At 38.9% G+C, this 27,156-nt stretch overlaps 1 protein-coding gene across 3 annotated transcripts in view; it reads left to right on the forward strand.

The window, feature by feature from the left end:
* Positions 1 to 27,156, forward strand: part of PAX2 (paired box 2) — a 211,204-nt gene that overhangs the window by 170,939 nt on the left and 13,109 nt on the right. For all 3 annotated transcript variants that reach the window (XM_087932130.1, XM_087932129.1, XM_087932131.1), the window contains one exon: positions 26,306 to 26,407. In XM_087932130.1, coding sequence (XP_087788256.1) covers positions 26,306 to 26,407 — 102 coding nt within the window. The remainder of the gene's footprint in view (positions 1 to 26,305; positions 26,408 to 27,156) is intronic.

Below are 27,156 nucleotides of genomic sequence, written 5' to 3' on the forward strand. Positions count from 1 at the left end.
TAGCCTCATTGTGGTTTTGAATGGTGTTAGAAGTGCAGATACTTCTACAAGACAGGTAGTATAAACATCCTTGACAGTTTTCCCTCCCACCAGACAGAGGTCTGAAGACTTGCTGTGGCAACCATTCCCAAATGCCATCCTTCCATGAATCCATTTAACTGGTTAATTACAATATAAATGAGACAAAGAAAGAAAACCATACAATGAGTTTCCACCCTCCCCCCATAGTCTTTCCAGTTGTCTTCTGAGGTTTCAAAGAGAGTCTTTAGTTTCCACTTGTCCATCTCAGGGTCCTCTCTTTTAAGTCTGATGGGTGGTGTTGGACTTGGCTTGGTCACTCAGACTTGGGAAGGTCTGTTCTATTCTGGTTGCAGTGATGACTTTCTAGTAGATGTCTGGCTCCAAACCCAATTCCCTGGTTCAAATGGATGGAGGGTCGCTTCTGGAAGCAACATCTGGGTCAGCGTGTTCTGTTTCCAAAGATTGCAGAGTCATCTGTGCAAAGCTGAAAGATATGAGAACAAGACCTCCTCTCCCCTTTGTGGGTGACCCACCCAGAAGAGGCATTATTAGTCTGACATGGAGAACAGAGGATAAGAAACAGAGAGGTGGAATGAGGTAGATAGCTTGCAGGCAGGGTTTGAAATGACGTTAATATGTTGTTAAGGAAACAAATAAACCAGTCACAACCAAATGGGGACACCACAGACGAGGGGAAAAAAGAGAAGCTGGATTCTGGTAATAAGGCAAAAACTGTCTGTTGGTGAAAGAGAACAAGAAAAGATGAAGGGCGTCATCTCTGAAATTGAACAAATGCATAAATTTTGTAAAGTACATATTAAAGAGGATTTAAGGGCTAGCAGCTTAAGAATGTTGGGCAGCTTGAGAATGCTGAAAGTTCCAAATAATTTTATAAGCCTAGTAGTTTAGTGTGTACAATTTGTGAGGGGCATGGAGAATCTACCTTTAACATTTGTTTTACAATATCTAAACATCCTGACAGTATTTGGCCCAGTTTTATCAATATACAGTTTAGATGAAAAGACCACATTATTTTTAAAAAAATGCTTATATGTTCCAGGATTACTTCCATAGTAATTTTACTGATTACTGATAGAATAAGAAAAGTATCTTGATAAGATTATTTCCCTACATGAGTAAACTTGATTTCATGAAGCTCCTGTGGATGGACACACCTCATGTTTCAGGAAAAGAATAGACAGATAAAACCCATTCACAACACAAACAGAAAATGCACAAATAAAACTTTCTTTCTAAATGGAGCTTAAAACATTCCTCCTGATAACCTTTGGCTGTTTTTGAAGGTACAGAGAGTGAAGGGAAAAGGAGACACAGTTCTCTTCACCCTGTTTTGCTAGCCAGGCAAACTATAGTGAAGGTATTTTTCTTTTTATTACTTATTTTAACATTATTTTCCAACAGAATTTAAAATTCTTGTCTCTATGGATTAGAGTCTTTTAACTGTTACAATTGCCTCAAGGGCACACAAAGACATTCACACACAGATACACACAAAGACAAGGGAAAGAGAAAGAAAAGGACAGTAGAACTCTCAGATTTACACACCTTGATCGTTCTCACCATAGATCTCAGTTAACTTAAATTAGAAAAATCTAGAAGGGATCAATGTTACTATATTTTCTTTTCTTTTAAGTACCTTGATTTAGCCAAATTGGTTTTCTAGCATCCATGAACAAAATCTATCTCCTTGCATAACTTCCTTGCTCGTTTCTTCTTTGTACCAGCCAGGATAGACAACTGCCTCTCATCCCAGCCATCGAGCAGATCTCCTAGAGGGGGTCCTCTTGAGACACTCAAGTTAGAGCTTCCCATGTTTCCCTAATTCTGATGTTGAGGTTCAATTGGCTCCGCCAGGTCTCCCTTGTGGCCAAGCTTCCTTACAAGCTTCTGCTCCTGCCTGACAGTTTTCAACCCACCCACCCCCACACCCAAAAAAGGAGTCCGGGAAGACATTGGTTCCCTATCAGAGTAAGGACATCTCCTTTCAAGGGAAAATCCACCTATGGTTTTCAGACCAAAAAGGGGTCCAGGAGGACCTGCTGCTCCCTTTACAGTGACTATCAGTACCTCCTTCCATGGCCTTACTTTCCTCATGGTTTTCAGACCCAAGAGAGTCTGGGAGGACCTACTGTTCTCTTAGAAGTAAGTACAGGCACCTCCTACTGAAGGGGATTTTGCTCAGTGATTCTCAGCAAGCTGCCCAGGTTCGCCTCTCTCACGCACATCCTGTTCTTCCTTCACATATCTTCCCTTTTCCCTACAGAAGGTCCTGTGCTCTGGCCAACCCCCTTGCTTTCCAGGTCTGTCAGTGGAACAGATCTGTTTGCAGCTAGGAAAGGCACAGAGGAAGCAGGATCCAGCAGTGATTGGGAGATGGGTCCTCTTGCAAACACATGCAAACAGATCTTTGCTCTCCTGGGATTTAAAAGTTAAAATTTAGAGGTAGTCACCTTCTTTCCAAGTAGCCTTTTGTGCTCAAAACTCAAAATTTCCTTTATTACCCTTTCTCCAAATGAGCAAGATCTGAAGAACCCACTCATGTCTAGACACAAGGGCTCTGCTACCGGCAAGGTGAAAGCTTATCCAGGCCAGGTCCATTGGTCAGGTTACCTTGGAGTCCCTTCGGGCATGCCAAATTGTAGGAAGAAAAATCCGATCTGGTTCCAAGCTGGGAGAAAAGTGCTGGAAATAAAATGGAGGCTGACTGCATGGAACGAAGGTTTATTTGATTTCCAAAAACTTCAGTGACAGCAGCAAATGTTTCTGGAGTGGCTGACCCCTTGGTGGGGTGAATGGATAGATTTTTATAGAGTTCTGAGATGCTCCGGGGGGGTTGCAATGTAATGAGCCTTGTGTCTTTTGCTATTCTAATGGTGGTGGGTTAAACCTATTATGTCCTAAGAGTCATGTCCTGTCCTTACAATTTGGGTGGGGAATGTAAATTCTAGGAGTCTTTGTTTTTCTACTTTTAATCCTTTTTCTGGATTACAGATTAACAGAGTTGGAAGGGACCTTGTAGGTGATCTAGTCCAACCCCCTGCCCAAGCAGGAGACCCAACACCATTTCTGACAAATGGCAGTCCAATCTCTTCTTGAAAGCTTCCAGTGATGAAGCTCCCACAACTTCCAAAGGCAAGCTATTTCATTGGTTGATTGTTCTCACTGTCAGAAAATTTTTCCTTACTTCTAGGTTGAATCTCTCCTTGATCAGTTTCCATCCATTATTCCTTGTCAGGCCTTCGAGTGTCTTGGAAAATAACTTCACCCCTTCCTCTCTGTGTCAGCCCCTCAAATATTGGAAGACTGCTATCATGTCTCCCCTGGTCATTTTCTTCACTAGACTAGCCATACGGAGTACTTGTAACTATTCATCATATATTTTAGCCTCCAGTCCCCTAATCATCTTGGTTGCTCTTCTCTGCACTTTTTCTAGTGTCTCAACATCTTACTAAAGCTTTATAGTGGTATTGGTACCTCACTTGATCTTGACTGTATCCCTTTGTTAATGCAACGTAGGATTGCATTGGCTTTTTTGGCTGCTACCACACACTGCTGACTCATGTTTAACTGGTTGTCCACTAAGACTCCAAGATCCCTCTCACAGTTACTGCTATTAAGCCTTGTTTCACTCAATCTATATGTGTACTTTTGGTTTTCTTTGCCTAAGTTTAAGACTTTACTTTTCTCTACATTGAAATTCATTTTGTTAGATAGGGCCCAGTATTCAAGTCTGTCAAGATCCATCTGAATCTTGAGCCTATCTTCTAGGGTGTTAGCTATTCCTGCCAGCTTAGTATCATCTGCAAATTTAGAATAGAATAGAATTACAGAGTTGAAAGGGACCTTGGAGGTCTTCTAGTACAACCATATTTGGTAAGTTCTCCTTCTATTCCCTCATCTAAGATGTTTATGAAGATGTTGAAGAGTACTGGGCCTAAGAATGAACATTGTGGCACCCCACTGCTCACTTCCCTCCATGTAGACCCATTAAGGACTACTTCTTGAGTATGGTTTGTCAGGCACTTACAAATCCATCTGGTGATGATTCTATCTATTCCACTTTTGTCTAGTTTACCAAGAAATAGGTTGTGGTATACTTTGTCGAATGCCTTGATGAAGTCTAAGTAATTATGTCTACAGTATTTTGCTGGTCTACTAATTTAGTCACTATGTTGAAGGATTAAATAAGATTGGTTTGGCATGATCTCTTTTTATCAAACCCATGCTGACTGTTATTTATTACTTTCATTTCTAGAAGTTGGCAGATCTGTTTTTTTATTATCTTTTTCAGTATCTTCCTAGGTATTGATATTAGGCTGATTGGTCTATAGTTTCTTGGTTCTGTTTTTTTCCCCTTTTTTGAAGAGGGGAACCACATCAGCTCTTTTCCAGTCCTCTGGTAATTCCCTGGTGCTCCAGGATTTTTGAAAGATGTGGTACAGTGGTTCTGAGATGACATCTGCCAGCTTCTTTAGAACTCTGGGATGTAATGCATGAGGTCTCAGTGATTTGTATTCATCAAGATCAGACAAACATTCTCTTATCATTTTTTTTTTTGCTTATCTTAACTTTTATTTCTAGTCTGACTTTTATAGTTACGTTTTTTGACAGGTTGAGCTATATTTGTGTGTGTGTGTGAAGATCAATGCAAAAAATGAGTTATGCAGTTCTGCTTTCTCTCTGTTGCCTGTTACTTCCTTGCTGTTTTCTCTCTAGTGAACCGACTATTTCTTTGATTTCTTTTCTTGTTATTTATATGTTGGAAAAAACTCTTTTATTATCTTTGACTTTTGTTTCAAGTCTTTGTTCATTCTGAGCCTTTGCTTTCCTGACTTCATCTTTGCAGTTTCTGACTAGCTGCTAATATTCTGCCATAGTTATGTGTCCCTCTTTCCATTTTTTGTACTTGTCCTTTTTGTCTTTCAATTTGTCAGAGAGATTTTTGTGCAGCCATGCTGGTTTCTTCTTGCATTTCTTATTTTTTCTTTTGCAGTGGTTATTGTGCTGGACTGGGCTTTTATGATCATATTTTGCAGAGATCATTTTCCCAAGATTATTTATTTATTTATTTGTTTGTTTGTTTATTTATTTATTTATTTAGTCGAGTGATTATTAGATAACAAGGATAAGTATAAACATGGTTATGAATACATGAAATGGATACGAATAAGAAAAAAAATTACCAATAGGACAGGGACAGTAGACACGTTGGTGCACTTATGCATGCCCCCTACAGATCTCTTAGGAAAGGGGTGAGGTCAATAGCAGACAGCCTAAGGTTAAGTTTTGGGGGTTTGGAGAAGAAACCACAGAGTCAGCAAAAGTATTCCAGAAATTGACCACTCTGTTGCTGAAGTCGTATTTCCTGCAATCAAGTTTGGTGTGGTTTACCTTGAGTTTGTATCTATTGTGTGCTCTTGTATTGTTGTGGTTGAAGCTGAAGTTTTCATTGACTGGTAGGACATTGCAATATATAATTTTATATACTATACTTAGATCGGACCGAAGGCGGTATAGTTCTAGGTTTGCTAGGTCTAGAGTTTCAAGTCTGCTGGCATAAGGTATTCTGCAATGAGTAGAGTGGAGAACTCTTCTTGTGAAATATTTCTGGACTTTCTCAACTGTACTAATATCAGATATGTAATGCAGGTTCCAGACTGATGAGCTGTATTCAAGTATTGGTCTAGCAAATGTTTTGCATGCTCTAGTTAGTAGTGTGATATTACCAGAGAAAAAGCTATGCAGGATTAGGTTACCAATTCTTAATGCCTTTTTGGCTATGTAGTTACAGTGGGCTCTAGCAGTTAGATCATTAGAGATGAGTATTCCAAGGTCCTTTACAGAGCTTGGATCATCATCAAGGTCTTGACTATTCAGTTTGTATTTTATTTTCTGATTTTTTTTTTGCCAATATGTAAGAAACAGCATTTATTTGTTGAGATTTGAAGTTGCCATTTGTTTGACCATTCTGACACATAGTCAAGGTCCTTTTGAACGGTAGCAGTATTGTCTGTGGTGTTGAATACGTTTACATCATCAGTGAAGAGAATACAGTTGCTTTTAATATGATCACAGAGGTCATTTATGTAGAGTATGAAGAGAGTTGGTCCTAAAACACTGCCTTGGGGGATACCACAGTTGACAGGTACAGAATTTGATAAGACACTCCCAATTTTGACCATTTGTTGTCTGTTTGACAGGAATGCTTCTATCCAGTTATGCAGGTGTCCAGAGATACCATAAGATTTTAGTTTTAGGAGTAGTTTGTTGTGCATCACTGTATCAAAGGCTTTACAGAAGTCTATGTAAATTGCATCAATTGCTTTGCCCTGATTGAGTTGTGTAGTCCATATGTTTTTGCAGTGTAAGAGTTGCAGATTACAGGATAGTTTTTTTTTCTGAAACCAAATTGTTTGTTAGAGAGTAGGTTGTTTGTCTCTAAGTGGAGGATAATGGATTGGTTAATAATTGATTCAATGACTTTACAGTTGACGCAGCATAAAGAGATTGGTCTGTAATTTTCAAATAGGTTGGGGTCTCCCTTTTTGAAGAGGGGGATGACCATGGCTAGTGACCATAGGTTTGGCAAGGAACTGGTCCTGAAAGATTTTTCAAAGTTTATGCTTAGAGGTTTGGCTATGGCAGTGGATAGCTTTTTTAAGAAGCATGCACATATTCCGTCCAGTCCAATAGATAGGGATGGTTTTAGATCGCATAGTGCTTTTTCAACATTGTCTTCTGTAAAATCGATATGTAGTAGATCATAGTAGTTTTCTGTGGTTCGACTAGGAAATATTGGGCATGATCCATTGCTGTTTACAAATACTGAGTCAAAGAATGTGTTAAAGAGGTTGGCTTTGATGGTGTCGTCGTTGCAGTCTTTACCATTAGGTCCTTTCAGGGGTGGGGTGGACCTCGAGTCTTTTAGTTTGTTGTTTACAAAATTATAGAAAGCGTGGGTGGAATTGGTGCGTAGAAGGTTTTCCTCTTGTTTAATGTGATAATTGGTGCATTCAGTCTTTATCTGGTGGCATACATTTCTGTATCAGTTTTTAAAATTGGCAACATGATCAGATTTATTTTTCCTCCAAAAGGATTTCTTTTGGGATTGGAGCTTCCTTGGGATTGGGTAATTTGTTTTTTCTGGTTTTGGGAATTGTTATTGGTACATATAGTTTGATGGCTCTTTTCACTTCAAGTAAAAATATGTTGTAATGGTCTTCAACAGTGAATAGAATTTGCCAATCAAGAGATGAGAGTTCGTTGTCTATAAGATCATAGTTGACTTTTTTGAAGTTATAATTGGGGATCCCGTCATTATGATGATTTTTGTGAGGATATATGTTGAGACAAAAGTCAATCATGCTGTGGTCACTGTTGGAAAAAGGTTCTTTAATTTGTATTCTGTAAATTGAATTCAAACTGTTGCAGAAGATGAGATCGAGGTAGTTGTTAAGTCTAGTCTTGTTGGTTACTAGTTGTTCCAGTCCAAGATTTGTTACAGCATTGTAGAAGGTTGCATGTATGGGTTCAGTTATACATTCATTTAGGGTCCAGTTAATATGAGGTAGATTGAAGTCACCAAGAAAGATAAAAGTGTGTGGGCAGGATGTTGTCCATGTTAGTAGTGAGTTTAACTTATTTGATGTTTGATGTTCATAATCAGGGGCTCTATAACATAGTAAGAATCAAAATGTGATATTTAAGGACAGTTCACAAATGATGGTCTGCAGAAGAGCAAGCTCCTGGGTAATTTGGATTTTTTTTATATGTAGGGACTTTTTATAGAAGATAGCAACACCACCTCCTCTATGGATTTCATGATCTGATCGGTAAACATGATAGTCTCTTACTGTGGTTATGGAGTCAGGGAAAGATGCATTGAGCCATGTTTCACAGACAAATATGATGTCAAATTTAGCCATATTTAGTAAGAGGAGGAATTTAGGTATTTTATTTACAAGGCTTCTTGCATTGAGTAGCTTGCATTTAAGGCCAGTTGTAGTTGGAATTGAGGTAGTTAGGGGCGTGCGTGCCTAGTTTTGGGTGATGGTGGATTGGATGAAGTAGGGTTGGATGCTGAGTTGTGGGTTGTGTCTTACTTTTGATACAATCAGCATGGTAGTCAATGTATAGGTCCTTCTCTCCATTGTCTAGACATTTTTTGAGTTCTGTGCAGAATTCATGGGGGTGGATTCTTTGCAGTATGGATAAGTCTGGTCGTGAACAAAGTTTGTTATGGATGGGATTGGTTTTAGCAATGGTGTTTATTGTATGAATGAATATCCGTTTGCTGAATTCATTTTTGCAAATAACTCTACAAAATTGAATTCAGGGCCATCTCTGGTTATTTCAATGATATCTTCAGGGAGAGATGTTTGTTGTATTGGAGTTGCTTATGATATTGCAAACTTTGGTGATATCATCAGATTCATATGTGTCTTCAAGACCAATTAAGATGGCATTTGGACATTTCTGATCATGTTCCATGATGTCTCTGATGAGTAAGGGGATATCATTTGTGGTATTATTTATTGGGATAGTGATTATTTGTGGCTGTGGTTTGGTGGTTATTTTTGGTTGTAGTTGTGATTGTAGTTGAGGTAGTAGCTTTGGTAGTGGTTGTTGAGTTGGGATTTGATTTTGAGCTGTTAGGTGTTTGCTTATCTGTGCTGTATTTTTTTTTCCAAGAGAGATTAGGCTTGCTTGTATAGTTGTTTCAAAACGTGTTACTAAGCATTCTTCTATTAAGTGAGTGAATGATTCTATGCTTTCAACTCTGTTAGACAGGGTACAAAGCTAGTTTGTTTAGCTTAGGTAAACATGATGGACATAGACAAGGAAATGTATCTGATGTTTTTAGGAGATCAGCTAGGTTTTTGGTTAAGTTTAAGCAGGCGAGATGGGCTTGATTGTCACATAGGTGGCATTTTAATGTTATTTTCACTTTCATTGATGGTTTCAAGACATTTGAAGCATGTGCAGGAGTCTGGGAGGTCTTTGGCAGCGATATTATTCTTCTGTTAGTTTTTGGTAGTGGAGGGTTTGGAGTTTTTGGCTGGCATAGTGAATGACAATAGTACACTAATTAATTAATTAATGTGTTAGGTAGTTACTTAATGAATGTTGGTAATTAATAAATGTTAATTGATAAGTTAGAGAACAAATCAAAAGTAAGGTTACTTATTACTAAAAATCAAATAATCAATCAACTAGATAATCAATGATACAGTATTAAATCACTGTCAATCAATAAATCAGTAAATTAGTGGTCATTTAACAATTAATTATTATATTATTAAATAATAAATCAATTATTTTAGACAAAGCATTATCTATCAATAATTGGTCTTGAGGTAATGAAATAGTGGAGGTAGTAGGAGGTAATAGTGGAAATATTGGAGGTTGGTAGTGAAAAGTTCCTTTGTTTTTCCTTAAAGCAACATTGTTTGGTTTTTGTTTTGTTTCGTTTTTGTTTTTAAAGAGGAAGCATTACTTGAAGGAGCTTTGTTAGTATTCCGTGGAAGACTCTTTAATCAGTTACGTATTATTAGATCATGGAGATCTTCCAATCAGCTCCTTGATGGATTTGAATGGAAAAGATTTGAATGAACTCTCTAATCATCTACTTGGGAGTTTGGAAGGGATGAGATTTGGGTGGGGATTAAGTGGAGGTAAATCCACTGGGTGATTTAAATGGAGACTTTGTAGGAGATTATTCCTCTCAGGTAGGGTCTATCGATTCTCCACGAGTCTCCTCAGTGCTTCGCAATTCTTGGCCATTCAGAATCACACTCTCCTGCTCTCCTCCAGTCCCGGCTCTTTTTCGGATGCTTAAGATCACCCTCTCTGTCAGTTTCCGTCTCTTTCACTGCAGTTCAGACTCACAGTCACAGCTCATTCCATGCTACTCATCCCATGCTGCTCATTCCATGCTGCTCAAAATGGCTCACTCTCAGAATAACTCTCTCTGTAAGTGTCAGAATCACACTCTCATCTAATCCCAGTTCGTCCTGGGTCTTAGCACTATCCGCTCTCCACTCTCTGCTCTCTGCATGGAATTGCACTATTCGCTATCCGCCAATCCTGGTTCTTTACAAGTCTCATCCGTTCAGAATGGTGTCCTACGGAATGGAGTCTTGGACTCTTTGCTTGAGATGGTGTCCTGGCCTCTCCACTCTCTCTCTATACTCTCTCTTGGGATTACCGGCAAGTTCTCAGAACTTTCTGAAACCATCCAACAATCCCGGTTGAGGTAGATTGCGGCTCTGTTGGCCCCACACCCCACTCCCTGTCTCCAGTGATGTGGTTAGGCATTCGCCTCGATTGCCATCTTGGAGCATCAACAAGATAAGGGAGGGTTTAGGATTAAAAACTTGCTCTTCCTCATCTGCCATGACTCAGATTCGAACCAAGGTTGCTGCGGCCACAACACAGAGTACTAACCACTATAGGATCATGGCAAGCTATGCTGGAGGATTCTTGAGCTGTTTTCCCTTTTAGGATTCTCATCCAAGGAATCTTTCCCAAGCTCCTTCTGAGTTTATTAAAATCAGCTCTTTTAAAATCTAAGACTCTGGTATCATTATATTCTGTTGCTTGTGTTTGCGTTATGTTGAATTCTACCATGACATGGTCACTCTCACCCAAGGTTCCTGCAGTTTCAACTCCCTCTATCACTTCTTCTCTGTTTGTAAGAATTAAGTCTGATTTAAGTCCAGTATGGCTGATTTCTCACTTGGTGTGGAATTAGTCTTTCAGTTGATGTCAGGGTAATTGAAGTCCCCCATTACTATTTTACTGTGTTTCCTACATATATTTGTTAATTAGTTAGTAAAAAAAAAGTCACACATTTTTTCTGTTTAGTTTGGTGGCCTGTAGTATATACCTATGGCCCATGTCATTCTTTTTTTTTCTTTTATATTGACTCATATGCATTGTAGGAGGTTTTCATCTTTGGTTTCGTGCATTTGTAGCAATATAGTACTCCTTTACATACAGTGTAACTCCAACTCCTCTTTTATGGGGTCTGGGGTTGTTGTTTTTTTTGTTTTTTTGAAGAGTTTGTATCCTTCTATCAGCATGTTCCAGTCATGAGTTTCATCCCACGAAGTTTCGGTTATTCCAACTATATCATATCTACCTTCATATATTAATAGTTCAAGTTCACCCTGTTTTTCCCCCCAGACATTATGGATTTGTATAAAGGCACTTGGGATCTTTATGACTCTGACTCTGGGTATGTTTCCTATGTCTCTTATTTGGTGTTGAGTTTGTTTTCCTTTCCATCCCTTCTTACCTCATTATTAGACTTGTTTTCTTGGGATTTTTGCTTGGAATTAGGTCCTGGAGATCCTAAAGATTGGTCACCCTCCACCTCCATTTTATTTTGAAGCCCCCCTGGTAAGTTGAGCCAGTCATTTTCTGAAAACATTCTTCCTACTCTTTGTGCTTTGTGAGGTGCAGCCCATTCCTTGCCAAAAGCCAATAGTAGAGGTAGTGCAGACCATGGTCCAGGAATCCAAAGGTTTTTTTGGTGACACCAACCCTTTAGCCAGTGGTTGACTTCTATAATTCTTTGTTCTCTTACCAGATGTAAACCTTTCATTGGCATTACAGATGAAATAGCAATAGCAATAACACTTAGACTTATATACCGCTTTACAGCCCCCTCTAAGTGGTTTTACAGAGTCAGCATTTGCTCCCAACAGTCTAGGTCCTCATTTTACCCACCATGGAAGGCTGGGTCAACCTTGAGTCTGGTGGGATTTGAACTGTCACAGAAGTAGCTAGGAGTACTGCACTCTAACCACTTTGCCACCAAGGCTCTACTTGTGCATTTAACTCCTTAACTTTCTTGCCAACTGCTCGTAATCACTCAATAATATTACATGTAGTAGTAGAAAAGGGCAGTATTCTGTAGGTTTTATTATTTTGATTAGGATCTCAGTCACATTTTTGATTTTTGCTCCAGGGAGACAACATACCTCTCTGGATTGACTGTCTGCTCTACAGACTGCTGGTTCTGTTCCCTTGAGAATTGAATCTCCTTTCACCAACTCTCATTTTTCTTTTCCTAGGGAGGTTTGAGGTATTTTTCTATCTATCACTGAAGCATTTGATGGTGCTTTTGATTACACTTCTTTTCTATGTGTCTGCCAGGGGTGGGCTGCTGGGGCTTCACAGGGGCTCAGGATCGGGGTGGGATTCTACCAGTTTGCACCTATTCTCTAGAATGGGTTGTTAATATTCTAAGCAGTTCGGAGAACTGGATGTTACAAGAAACTATTGGCCTAATCCTGTAAGGAAGGCAGGAAGGAAACATTCTGGTGTTCCTTACAGAAACTGCCTCTCCGTTCACCCTTATTACATTCTTGGCAGGACTGGACTTCCTATCTCAGGAACTTCTCTGGAATTTTTTCCCCCCTCCTTTGCTGGTACTTTGCTTGTGTGGAGTGGCCATTCAAAGTTACAATGGCACTGAAAAAAGTGACTTATGACCATTTTTCACACTTATGACTATTGCAGCATCCCCATAGTCACGAGAGGCCAGGCAAGAAGATGCTTGATGTGAGTGATATTGAGTTGGCTTTTTGTATTTTTCTACAGGTAATGCTTGACTTACAACAGTTCATTTAGTGACCATTCAGTTACAATGGCACTGAAAAAAGTGACTTATGACTATTTTTCACACTTTCGACTGTTGCAGCATTCCCCACAGTCATGAGAGGCCAGGCGAGGAGATGCGTGCCTCGATGTGAGTGATATTGAGTTGGCCACACCCAGCCAATAACATGACCATCAAGCCACGTCCACCACCTAAGCCACGCCCACAGAACCAGTTGTTAAAAAATTTGAATCCCACCCCTGCTCAGGATAGCCCTTAGGTAAGACTCTGCGGGGCTTGGAGAGCCCCCAATAACCTCAGAAAGTCTAGAATAATAAACCAACACCTTTTAAAGGCTTTTTTCCTTTCTGGGTGTTCAGTCAAGAGCATTTCACACCTCGCAAAAGTATCAAGTTAGATAAAGCACTTGTGGAGGGAATGCCATTGAGAATATCAGATAACATAGCCAACTAGCCTCCGAGGGGATTAATTCCCAAATAATTAGAATCATGTAACTCACCAGAAACTCTACTAAGACTCCAAGATCCCTCTCACAGTGGCTGCTATTAAGCCTGGTTTCACCCAGTCTTTTATTTAAGTATTAAATTAAATGCACGAAATAATAAATAACTTTTTGGTATATTATCTTTTTTTAAGTAATTAGGGCAAAGAAGCAACATCGAGTTGGCCACACCCACCCAGTCACATGACCACCTAGCCATGCTCACCCAGCCACATGACCACCCAGCCACGCCCACCCAGCCAGTCATTAGGGCAGAGAGCCCCTTGCTAAAAAAGTTGAAGCTCACCCCTGGTGTCTGCATGTTTTCTTCCTGGGAGAGTCCATGAAATCAATTGCTTAGCATCAGTGGGGCTGCGTCAGAGTGGGCTGGACAGGAGTTTTGTACTAGGTTTTGTTTTGCTCTATCAGTGACGTGTTTCCATCTGTCTTCTTCTCTAAAGGGTCAATTCTTTTAGAAGTTGTTTGATCATTATTATGTTGAATTTGGGCATTTTCTTCTTGCAAGGTTTGGGGTTTCTCATTTTGTAGGTTGAGTTTCAAAGTGGTTAGAATTTCCTTTAGAACCTTTACTTTTTTTTCTAGTAACTCGATTAGTTTGCATTTGGTACATATATAGCTTGCTCTTCTATGGGCATAAGTGTATACATGGCATATGTTTTGCAGATCACAATAGTATCAGTTTCTTTTTCCATGAGAGGGTTTTAAAAAGTTGAAAATGAACGTATAGAAGATCTTACCACAGATTTTTAGAAGAAAAAATGTCCAATTTAGAATTTTGATATTCTAATAGATCATTTAAAATTTAAGGGGGAAAATGTAGCTAAATATTTAAAGTTCTAGCAGTTAAAAAATGTCTAGCTTAAGGATTTAAAGTTCTACTGTTCAAAATAGTCTAGTTTAAAATTTAAGGTTCTAGCAGATCATTTAAATTGCCTAGTTTTTAAATTTTCAGTGTCGAGTGGGCTTGTGCAAGGTTTGTTCTTAGCCTGTAATGGAATGTTCTATAATTATCCCTTCCCTCCCTGCCTTCTTATGGGCTTTATTTGTCTCTTTCTTCTCTGTCTTTATATGTTCCATTCTTGCTATTGCCTACTGACCTTTGGTTTTTGTTTGCCTTGTGTCCTCTGTTGTCTTTTTATCCTCTCTTCCTACTTGCCTTTCTCCTGCCATTAATGGGTATTCAGCTCTCCCTGCTTTTCCCAGTTCATGGCGTCCCCTCTGCCTACCGTCTGTTGGTCTGCCACACTGTTCTGTTGCTGTTCACAGTCACAGTTCCCTAATCTGCTGTGCTGCAATGCTTCACCAACACTGATAGCCTCCGGTTCCATTGTTTCTCTACTGTCACTTTTCACAGGGCTCTCTGCGTTGCTCTCAAGTTCTGGTTCGTTGTGCTGCTTCTTGATGCTGGCTCTCCTTTCTGTTGTACCGCTACTGCTCTTTGCTCCTCAGCCACATGGCTCCTGTTCTGGGGGAGCTGAGCTGAGGGTGTTTTGTTTAGGAATATGCTACTGGGGAAGAGTAGAGGGCTAGTACTAGTAGTGCCAGAAAGAATGAAGCAACTGTGCCAAAGCCGAAAGGACATTCAGCTGTGGATGCATCTGGTGGTGAAAGGAAAGTCTGACGCTGTAAAGATCTGTTTTCCATAGGAACCTGGAATGTAAGATCCATGAATGGTCAAATAAGAGATGAAAAAGACTGAACATCGACATCTTAGGAATCAGCAAACTAAAATGGACAGGAATGGGTGAATTTAATTCAGATGACCATCAGGTATACTACTGTGGGCAAAAATCCCTCAGAAGAAATGGAGTAGCCTTCATAGTCTATAAAAGAGTAGGAAAAGCAATGCTGGGATACAATCCCCCAAATGACAAAATGATCTCAGTTCAAATCCAAGGCAAACCATTCAATATCACAGTAGTCCAAGTCTATGCCCCAACCACTGGTGCTGAAGAGGATGAAATTGATTGGTTCTGTGAAGCCCTACTGTCAGCATTCCAGCAACCCTCCATTCCAATTAATAACTCCAAGACAGACATATCTCAAAGGTACCTTTATTTGGATAGTAACTGGTACACCTGTGGAATCCCGAAACTGAAAGTTCCAGGCTTCCTTGCAAAAGTCAAAACTACAAATCCATCTCCCCCTTAGCCATCACATCACATGGTCCAATCACCATCCATCCTAAAGTAAGATCCTCGATTCATTATGCGCCACGCTCAGTGACCTTGAACCAAACAAAAGAATTTTATTTTGTCTAATTAGATATACTCAAGTGAATTCCTCCCTCCCACTTTCTCAGGCTCAATTGTGGCAGTGTGGGAGCACTGAATCTCTATATGGCTTCCAAAGCTGATAGGCATCCCCCTTAAAAAAATCACATCCTGGAAGAGATAATAAACAAAACACAACCAGGGGTTAATGCAATGCCCTTAACCCCCTCTCCCCGCTCCAAGGGGACCCTTTGGCTTATCAGAGAATTTTTCATGGAATTGATTAGCCAATCTATCTGCATGTATTTCCCAACTTTTCACCCAAGTAGCTTCTGACAAAGGGTAGCCTTTCCATAACACCAAATATTGTAATTGTCCTTGGTGTAATCTGGAATCGAGGATCTTCTTTATTTCATAATGTGTCTCACCCTGTACAATCAGGTTTCGGGGGGAGCTGTTGGCATAAGCCTTGATTTGACCCTACATCAGGCTTCAGCAAACTACTGTGAACACTGGGTGTATTTTCCTCAACAGCCAAGGGAGACCTAATTGGACTGTCACTGGATTGATTATATAAGATATAGGTAATGGACCCAAGAATTTAGGGAGCAATTTTCTACTGGGAAATTTCAACTTGAGATTAAAAAAAAACTTTGTCCCCTACTTTAAATAATCCACTTAGTGATGGTAACTCACTTAGTGATGGTAACTCACTTAGTGATGGTGTCAGCATTCAGGGAGGAAAAGCTGAACAAGATATGAAGCAAGAGAGGATTGATACACAATGTCAGATGGTGCTCCATTCAAAATCCAAGAAAGAAATACTTAGGTTCCATTAATTAGAGAAAAGAAGTTATGTATAGCATCATGTGGGCATCTCCAGGTGGTGATGAGGCCTCTGTCCATTGACCTTGACATATTTGACATATGACATTTAACCCAAGAGTTGTGGCTGCGCATAGCATAGGATAGAAGCCTAAGCAAGAACCTTCCCCCCCAACTTATACAGTTCTGTTTTGTAACACCTCCAGCTCACTTCCCATAACCATGTCCCCGCTCCTCCCCCCATTACTTATGACAGCCAAAAGATGCAAAGCAAAGGAAGAAAATCTTGAAGACTGACACACAGGAGCAATCAGTGCCACGCAGGTCAAAGTGATGGAACAAGGGGATTCCACCTGACAGGTATTCTGCTAGTGAAGTTAAAGTGTATAATGTATGGTATGAGCCAAGGAACGACAAAGAAGTATTGGCATTACCTAAAATTGAACAAGTAAAGTGGAAAAAAGCCATGGACAAGGAAATAAAATCTATGGGAGAACATGAAGTGTTTACATCTATGACTTTGCCACAGGATAGCAAAGCTGTAGGATGCAAGTGGGTATACAAGAAAAAGCTACTGCCCAATAATGAGGTACAATATAAAAAAGGAATCCTGAGGTATTTGAAAGAACTGTGAATGTGGGTCTTCAAATACAAGTATCTGAAGAATATTAAAGGTAATTGAATTTATGTCTATTCCAGTTATGAAGGGTATCAGAGTGTCAAAGTATATTCATGAACTGGAATAGAGTATGGTAATAAGGTCAGCCAATGAATAGGCATAGCAACTAAGTCAGCCAATGAGGACTGTTTTGGAAAGTGAAACTAGAAGTAACTTAGGTGTGGCTCTATATTAAGCTCTGCAACTCTGCTGCTATATTAAGCTCTGAGTCTGTCTATTGAAAATGAAACTGCGTCTCTCTGCTCTGTGCCTTCCTTGCCTGCTGAACTAAAGAGAAACTAACCAGCTTCCAAGATTTGCTGAAGACTGGAGCTCTGCTCTGAACCTGTAATATGTCTGCTTCTGTTTGAGTTTGCTCCATGTTGGAGAAATCTACAACTGGTATTGTAAAATTTACTTAATATGTTTATAAAGATGTTAATCAGCCATCTTTGTTTATTTTTCTGACACTGAATTTACACTGCAAAACTCTGAACAGTCTGCACTACTATTACTATTAATCTTCTCATCACTCCTTATCACGCATCCCTTCCCACTTCTGACTATACAACTATAACTTTGTTGCTTGTATCCTTATGATTTATATTGACTGTTTCCTAGTATGATTTGATTGTTTATTGTACCCTATGACTATTATGAAGTGTTGCACCTTATAATTCTTGATGAATGTATCTTTTGTTTTATGTACACTGACAGCATTTGCAACAAGACAAATTCTTTGTGTGTCCAATCACACTTGGCCAATAAAGAATTCTATTCTATTCTATTCTATTCTATTCTATTCTATTCTATTCTATTCTATTCTATTCTATTCTATTCTATTCTATATGCTGGGTCATGGAGAAAGCTAGGGAGTTCCAGAAAAACATCTGCTTCTGCTTCATTGACTATGCTAAAGCCTTTGTGTGGATCACAACAAATTGTGGCAAGCTTTCAAAGAGATGGGAGTACCAGACCATCTTATTTGTCTCTTGAGAAACCTATATGCGGTTCAAGAAGCAACAGTGAGAACTGGACACGGAACCACTAATTGGATCAAAATTGGGAAAGGAGTCCAGCAAGACTGTATACTGTTGCCCTGCCTATTTAACTTATATGCAGAGCACATCATGAGAAAGGCAGGGCTAGATGACTCAAAAATTGGAATTAAGATTGCCGGGAGAAATATCAACAACCTCAAATATGCAGATGATACCACTCTAATGTCAGAAAGTGAAGAGGAACTAAAGAACCTCTTAATGCAGGTGAAGAAGGAGAGTGTAAAAGTTGGCTTAAAACTCAACATTAAGAAAACTAAGATCATGGCCTCTGGCCCTCTCAATTCCTGGCAAATAGATGGGAAGAAATGGAGGTAGTGACAGATTATATTTTCCTGGGCTCCAAGATCACCGCAGATGGGGACTGCAGCCAAGAAATTGAAAGAAGCTTGCTCCTAGGCAGGAAAGCTATGGCAAATCTAGACAGCATACTAAAAAGCAGAGACATCACCCTGCCAACAAAAGTGTGTATAGTCATGGCTATGGTTTTCCCAGTTGCAATGTATGGCTGTGAAAATTGGACCATAAGAAAGGCTGAGCACCAAAGAATTGAGGCCTTTGAACTCTGGTGCTGGAGAAGACTACTGCAAATCCCTTGGACTGCAAGGTGATCAAACCAGTCTGTCCTAGAGGAGATCAACCCTGACTGCTCTTCAGAAGGCCAGATCCTGAAGATGAAACTCAAATACTTTGGTCACCTAATGAGAAGGAAGGACTCACTGGAGAAGAGCCTAATGCTGGGAACGATTGAGGGCAATAGAAGAAGAAGGGGACGACAGAGAATGAGGTGGCTGGATAGTCACTGAAGGAGTAGGCATGAGCTCCAGAAGATGGTAGAAGACAGGAAGGCCTGGAGGAATGTTGTCCATGAAATTGCAATGGGTCAGACATGACTTTACAACTAACAACAACAAGGCTGGCCTGGATTTCTTAATGGGCATAAAATATCTATCTCTAAAAACTTCAGGCATCTGCTGGAGGCTGTTTCCTATAGAAGGAAGACTGGGGCTGCTTCCTGTCTTTAAGAGCATTTTCTATATATTCTATCCTGCCTCTTTTAATATTAAGAATAAAGAATATTTTTATCTGGGGAGCGGGGGCTTCCTACAATTTCTTAGTTAGGATACTATACTAGAATATGAGCTTCTGGGGCTTTCTGATTTTTCATTCCCTTTCCCCTTCAATTTATACAGTAAAGGTAAAAATATCTCTAGAGAAGTTATAAAAAGCAACGATTTATGAAATATTTGGATCAACTAATTAACATTTCTAACAAAAGATTGCAAATAGATTCCCCCCCGCCCAGTATTTGCCTGACCAAAACAGGCATGTATCATGACACTTGTTTGTGACATTTTGTGATATTCCTTTCCCCTGCTTTATTATTCGTTTTTATTTCTGTTCCTTACTCCATTCCCATTTTACGTCTTTGAGGGAAGTGAAATATGATGAATGCTAGAAGAAAACAGACGGCACAGGTTGATCTTTCCTGAAACCTGACAAGGAAGATCAGTCTTGCTGGAACAAATGATTTGGGGTCTTTTAAACAACCCCAACCACCACCTAACATGGAAAGGAAGGCCTGCCCTTGAGCTCCTATGCATGGGGCTTTAATCCCTATTCAGACTGAAATCCTGTCACTGATGTCTAGACAGCAAGGCTTGAAATTTTGGGCTTGGGCAATCTGGAACTGTGCCACCTTGGGCATCTAAGCATAATTCACAAAATTGTCTGCTATAACATCATGCCCATGAATGACTTCTTCAGTTTCAATCACAATAATACATGGGCAAACAACCGATATAAACTCAAGGTAAACCGCTCCAAACTTGGTTGCAGAAAATAGGACTTCAGCAACAGAGTGGCCAATGTCTGGAACGCCCCACCCGACTCCGTTGTTACAGCCTCAACCCCTCACAGCTTCAACCTCAAACTGTTTACTGTGGACCTCACCCCATTCTTAAGAGGTCCTTAAAGGGGGCGTGCATAAGTGCATCAGCATACTTACTGTCCCCATATTATCTGTATTTACTTACTTTGTTCATGTTTATGTTCATACCTATATTTGTTATCTTGTACATGTTTGACAAACAAATAAATAATTAAAATAAATAAGATCCGGTAACCAAATTGTACTGATCTAATGTAGCTCAGCTACAGTCCTTTAAGAAATCAGTTTTATCAAAGATTATTGTTGCATTTACACAGGGCACCTGAGAAATATTATGCTTTAGAAGGTAGAGTTGAAGAAACATTGCTTCAAAAAAGAAATAGTGCAAAAAAAAGGATCTGGAGAGATAAGGGGGGAGTGGGCTGGGTTAACCTCCTTTTCATGTTTCTGCCATTGTGTCCTTATTTTCCAAACTGCCTCACCCCCCCAGCCAACATCACTTCCCCAGGTGCATCTGAAATTCTGGGCATGTTTTCTGAGAAGTTTTTTGGATGAATATTAACTTGGACATGTTTATTTCATATATCCGTCATATATCCCCCAATAGTTTGATTGGTTTTAAAGAGAGATACTGTAACTACCATGTAATGTTAATAACATTGTGTGGAAACAATTTTCCCCAAACTCAAAAATCATTACACTTTATTGTATAAGAAAAAGTGTAGAATAGAATAGAACAGAATAGAATAGAATAGAATAGAATAGAATAGAATAGAATAGAATAGAATACTTTATTTGGACAAGTGTGATTAGACAGACAAGAAATTTGTCTCGAATGCATATCTGCTCAGCGTACACGTAAAACAAAAGAGTAATAATAATAATACCAATAAGAGAAGGAAGTAGAAACGATGAGAAGGATAATAGTAATGCAGCCATACCTCATGGGTAAATATGCTTAGTCATAAGACAGTACTGTGGGAATTGGGTGTTTAGCAGAGTGATGGCATGAGGAAAAAACATGTCTCTGTTGTTTTGGCATGCAGTGTAACAGTGTCTTAAGGGGAGGAGTTGAAACAGTTTATATCCAGGATCAGGGGTGGTCTGTAGATATTTTCTTAGCTGTCCTTCTGATCTGTGCAGTGGAAGGTAGGCTGTACAGTTGTTTTTTCTGCAGTCCGAATTATCCGTTGAAGTCTGTATTGTATAACTGTCCTGTTTGATTACCATACCAGTCATAGAAAAACAAATGACTTAATAATTTCTCTGTAGAACTGTATCAACAGCTCCTGGGGCAGTCTGATCTTTCTGAGTTGATGCAGGAAGAATATTCTTTGTTGTGATTCACGTAACAACTGTGGCAAGGAAGGTCATAAAATGGAGCAAAATTCACTTAACAAATAGCAACAGCACTTAACTCTTAGCAACAGAAATATTGGGCTCAATTGTGGTCATACGTCAAGGACTACCTGCATACAGTTTAACTTGTTTGTTTGATTGTAATCATATAATCACAGTTTACGTATTACAAGAAATAACCTCGTGCCAACCACATAAAATATAGCTAACTTAAAAGTTGGGCAGTTTGACAGTTGAGCCAATTACCTCTGTGTTGGATAGATTCAAGCAGAGGTTGAATGGGGAAGCTCTAATCTGGATTTCTGCATTGAACAGGAAGTTGGGATTCATGGCCTCAGTTACCCTTTCTAACTCTAGGATTTTAGCGGTGGAATTTTTATGGATTTTAAATGATTTATTCCTTTGGCTTAACCTATAAAGTGGGAATATCGCTGAAATCACTTTTCTTGGCTGAGGTTTAAATTTGTTTGGAGAATAGTGAAAATCATGTTATGTATTAAAAGCAAGATAATTCTTTTTTTTCCAAATAAGTTTTTTATTTTCAATATAAACATATATATTGTCAACTCATAAAACATTTTGTATACACATTTTAGAGTTGACAACAGAAAGAAGGGGGAGAGTTTTAAAGAGCAGACAGCAGTGTGGAATCGAAAGTACATTCCATTCATATTTTCTTCAAAGACCGATTAGATGACTGAAGCTTCTCACGCGAAAAAATCTAATTGGAGAGCATGAGTGATGACTCTTGGCTATGGATGTTTTTCGTTGGATGATACACCCGGGGGGGAGGGGGAAGCAGGATCAAGGGTGACAGTGAATTAAGTATCTCAGAGTTGACTACACCCAGGTAAATGCCAGACATAGAATGTTAACTTCAAATAAATCTTTTTTAGTTTTGGGAGTGTGGCTCATCAAGGCTCATGATTTAATTGGAATAACTGCTGGAATCCTGACACATATTTTATGAACATTGCATTAACTGGGTCAAGTCTTTTTAAGCAACAATAACAATGATAATACAAATAGGTATATGTAGTTCTAATCTTCCAACTTCCACAACTTCAACAAGGCTAATCTCTTTTCATAATCCATTTCTCATTTTCCCGTTAATTCATTTAAACATAAATAATATTTCTTTGTGCCTTGCATTTATAGTCCCTAAATACTATTATTTAATATTTTCTAAGAATTATTTATAGTTCCACCATAACTTCAATATTCCAAATGTGTAGGGTTAATAATAATGCTAAATATTGACAATATTTAATCAATCTCGACAGTGTATCTCAAAAACCCACACAGTTCCTAGTTCTTCATTATTTTAAATTTCATAATATACTTTAACACACTATTAATACTAATAATACAGTTTAATTACCTAATCCTAAATTCCCATCTATTGTCTTGACTTATTGGGATTATATTATTAAAATATATTTTCTATTAGTATACATACTACTATTTTCCCTGTATATATTTTCCCATTTTATTGAAATGTTTTCTCATTATCCATCATCTCTTGATCTTTTTGAAATTCCATTGTTTATTGATTTTTAAATCAACCTTTTATCTCTCTCTCTCTTGGAATCTTATATTTCTTGTGTTGTTGTTGTTGGGTTTTTTTGTACCGACCAGTCTTCACCTTCTGAGTACCTTTTACCTCTTTCTTCTGTTGTATTTGAACTCCCATCAACAAACATTTTGATTTTCTTGAGATTTTTTCCTTTTCTCTCTATTATGTTACAAACTTTTATGGGGTTATGTCTTCTACTTATTAATCCTTTCTCTTTATTTTTAACTTCTTGCGTCTCTTTTTGCTTTTCCTTTCCACTGCCTTTTCTAATTTCTCACCTATTTATTGAGTATCATGTTCTTCTTTCCCCACAGTTGTTGGGTAGCTTCTACTGTTAGGATTTCGGCACTTACGCCAATTAATTCATGAGTTTCAAGCCAAACTTCCAAAACTTCAGAGGATTTATTGGGAGTTAACATGTCGGCATGACCTGGATGTAGCCGACTCTGAGATACATAATTCACTATCACCCTGGTTTTCCCCCACCCCTCTGGGTGTATCATAATTCATATTCTCCAACAAAACATGTCCATAGACAAGAGTCATCAATCATGTTCTCCAATTAGAGATTTGTGTGGCAGAAACTTCAGTCGCCTAGTTACAATCTCTGAAAAATATTATTGGAATGCACTGCTCTTTCAAACTCCTTCCTCCCCTTTTCTGTTGGCAACTATAAACAGGAATAGAAATGTTTTATGAGTTGACATCTACATTCATTTCTATATCTTTAAATAATCCCCTTGTTTCCTTATTGCCTTTCCAAAATTCCACATATCTTTTAACATAATCAATATTTCTCCATATAACACTGTTGTCTCTTGGAAGTCCATTTTGTAAAAACCCTTATTTTACATTTTACAATTTATATTTCCCAATTTTATATCTCCCAATTGTCCAAATTTTAAAGTCTTATTTAATCTGTCCTTCTTTTCACTTTACTTCTAATACTTTTCTTCTTTTGTCTTGTACGGTGTTCTGTTGAATAGCATTAAAAACCCAAGTCCAAATTAAATCCAATAGTCCAAGTCCAAATTAAACCATTAGATTCCTCCCATCTTCCAAATCCATAATCCAATAGCCAAATTTAGTTAACTTTGGTTATTTGAACTAATATCCCAGATGTCAACAGTAGAGTCAAGGTCAAGCCGTCCTCCAGATGTTGTTGCTTCTATTTTCTGTATTAGGCTTTGTGTGTGTTGAAGTAACTTTCTCTAAAATGCTGCAGCTATTGTGCTGTAGTACTTCTCTTCCTCCAGTAGATGGCTCTCTTAACCCAAATCCAATATTAAATAGTCTGTCAAAAACAGCTGAGTTTCCAATTAAATCCAGGGGGTGTAAAAATACAGATAAACCAAATAAATTCTCCCAAAAATCATATTTCAAATTATTTGGGCTTTTTCCAAGCTTTCTATATTTTATTAGCTTGACTTGGGCTTCTTTCACCTCTTTGTTCTCAGTTTTCTTTTTCTCTGTGTGTCAATCCACCACTATTTTAAGCTTAGGAGTTATCTTTTAATATTCCTGTTGTTACTTCCAATCCTTAGGGTAAAAGTTGGTAATTAACTCATCCAGTTTGAATGCTCTGTCCCTATACCACTCCAGAACAATTCTTGTGGTCCTAGTTGTCCCAGCTTCGTGACAGCCAGAAAATGGCCGTCATTCCGGCTGTCGTTCAGGGAGAGCTTGCTTCGGACCTAACAAGGAAATTGTGGTTTTCCTCATGGTTAATGAAGCATCTCTCTCCTTCTTTCACTCCCTCCGAGGCAACTATGACCACGAAGGGTCTCCCAACTGTGGTTACTGGCTGGATTTGGCAAGGCTCGAAAGGCCTGCTATTTTCCAGCCATTCACACCGCAACATCAACCAGAAGTCAAAGCAAGAGAATTCTGTGATACTCTTAATATGATTAGTTATACCTGAATATTATTTAATCCCCATCATATACAGAGTTTGGCTCATCATTTGGTTCTCAAAAAGAGGTGGGTTGGAACTGCAAGACTCAGTTCGATCAAGCTTCCTACTTGCTATTGTAAAGAACTCACCATTTCCCATTTTTCAATGGCTTTGCACATGAAAAAGTGCAAAGCAGGCATGGAAAAGCCTCTCATCTTCAGAAGGCCTTTGCTCCACATTAAAATAAACTAATTTATTGCATTAAAGATTTCTACAGATTTAGATAATTCATGTTCTGACCCAGCTGAATTCGTGGAGAACAAAAACAAAGATAAACTCAAAAACTGAAATGTTCACGGCTTTATTCTACAAATACATCTTTGTAGTTACCAGATGGCTTGCAGCCAAGTAATCCAATTAGAAAAACCTTCGAATAATCAAAGTCTGTTATGATCACACTTAACCCTTCGAAAGCTTTTGGCCTTCTGCAAAGGCAAAAACCATTTGCAACCAGGCTTATATTCCCTAGAGGGAGGGGCCATTATATTGCCTCCTTATTCCCGAGTCATCTATGCAGCTTCAGCTGTTCCCTCCTACGAAACATCCTGCGCTCACGTGCACTGAGCACAGATTCTTCTGAAACCTTCTTGTCACTGCTGCCAGCCCCTCACCATCTCTGAAGGCAGCAGTCTACTCCCTGATGGTCCTGGCCCCTCCTCCGAGTCCTTGCTCTCCTCCACCGTCTGCACCTGCTGCCAGCTAACCACAACAATTCATCATATTGAAAAACTTAAGAAGAATCTTCAGGGGTGTTGCCATTTCTTGAAGCTCCAGCTATGAACTTCTGAAAATGACCAAGGTCCAGTGAATTAAGTTTACCCTACAAACCAAAACCACTGGTTATTGATGGTTGTGTATGAACAACGGTCTTCTGAGAGGGAGTGGATCTTTCACAGAATCAATTTGCATGGAAAACACCCAAACTCATGGGCTGAGGACGCTGTGGGAATAGGGGAGACCTTCCATGGGTTTCACTGAATTAGGAGGGTGCTTCTCCGGCCATGTACTCTTTTGAGATGAGCTCACAGTCTCATTTTTAGACAAATGATTGACTAAAGGCAATTAAAGGCAAATAAAATGTGTCTCTTTAAGTACTAACAAAATCTATATTTTGTTTCAAATGCTTTGGAGTAATCTACACATTATCAATAAAATAAACAATTTCTTATGCTGAATAAGGTAGTACAGGTAGTATAAGAAAAAAGTAGATAGTAAACAAAGTTTACAATTCATTATAAAAGGGTGTCAAGACTTTTTTTAAAAAAGCTTTGCCCAAAACACTGAATAATTAGGAATTGTCACCAAATAAGATATTATGTACCAAATTACATTTCCATATATTTCCATTTGTAGTCTATTGAACTTTTGATGCTCCAAATATTTTAAAATTTATCACCTTTTATTAAATTTGCAAAAATGGACAAAAGTAAAAGTATCCTTTTAGTATCTGGAGGAACCAAAAATATGTCATAGATTGAGAACTAAGGATGAGAATTGCCAGTTTTGGGATAGAGGCAACAAAGTAGGCTTTCCCTGCTCCACGCTCGTCCTCTCCAGCTACCACACTGAAATCAGTTCTCCCTCCTTTTTTCTTCTTAGGTCGTGACATGGCCAGCACAACCTTGCCTGGCTACCCACCACATGTTCCACCAACTGGACAAGGCAGTTACCCAACCTCAACTCTTGCAGGAATGGTGCCTGGTAAGGTTCCTTGCTTCCCATATTCAGATAATTGAATATTGTTGTTGTTTTAAATGCCTTGCTTGGAAGGGCATTTCAGTAAATTTGACCAACTCCAATTCTAGAGGGTTGGGTGTTGTTGTTGTTGTTTATTTTGCCTAATGCTATTTATTTTCAGTTCTGATTTCCACTGTATTAAGGAAATCAATTTTGTTTACAGCCAAGCAATATATGGAAGTATATCAATAGAGTGAGATGACCTCCCAGGACTGCCTTGTTCTCCTACCACAACATTAATCACATGCAATTACATATCTCAGCCTGAAGCAAGAAAAATTGGGACTAGATGTTTTATTTATTTGTATCCTGCCTTTATTATTTTTACAAATAACTCAAGGTGGTGAACATATCCAACACACCCTCCTATTTTCATCACAACGATAGGGTGAGATGGGTTGGGCTGAAAGAGAGTGGTTCCACTCAGCCAGATTTCATGGGTAGGGCAGAACTAGAAACCGTGGTCTCCTGCATTCTGGCCTGGTGCCTTAACCACTATACCTGACTCTCATGTTCATTTATCTCCAATAACAGTAGCATGGAATGTTGCGTGGGAAGAGTCATTTTGCTACCGACGTGCATTTATACCCCTTTCTAAAAAAGCTGCTGAGTGGATGGCTAAGTTACAACATTCCTTCTTTCTGATGGATCCACCATTCGTTGTTTTCAATACCATGGACCATCTCTACATGATATTTGGCAAAGATAGAATA

The sequence above is a fragment of the Pseudonaja textilis genome, chromosome 4, assembly GCF_049901715.1.
Source record: "Pseudonaja textilis isolate UNSWEBS1 chromosome 4, rPseTex1.2, whole genome shotgun sequence".
NCBI lineage: Eukaryota > Metazoa > Chordata > Lepidosauria > Squamata > Elapidae > Pseudonaja > Pseudonaja textilis.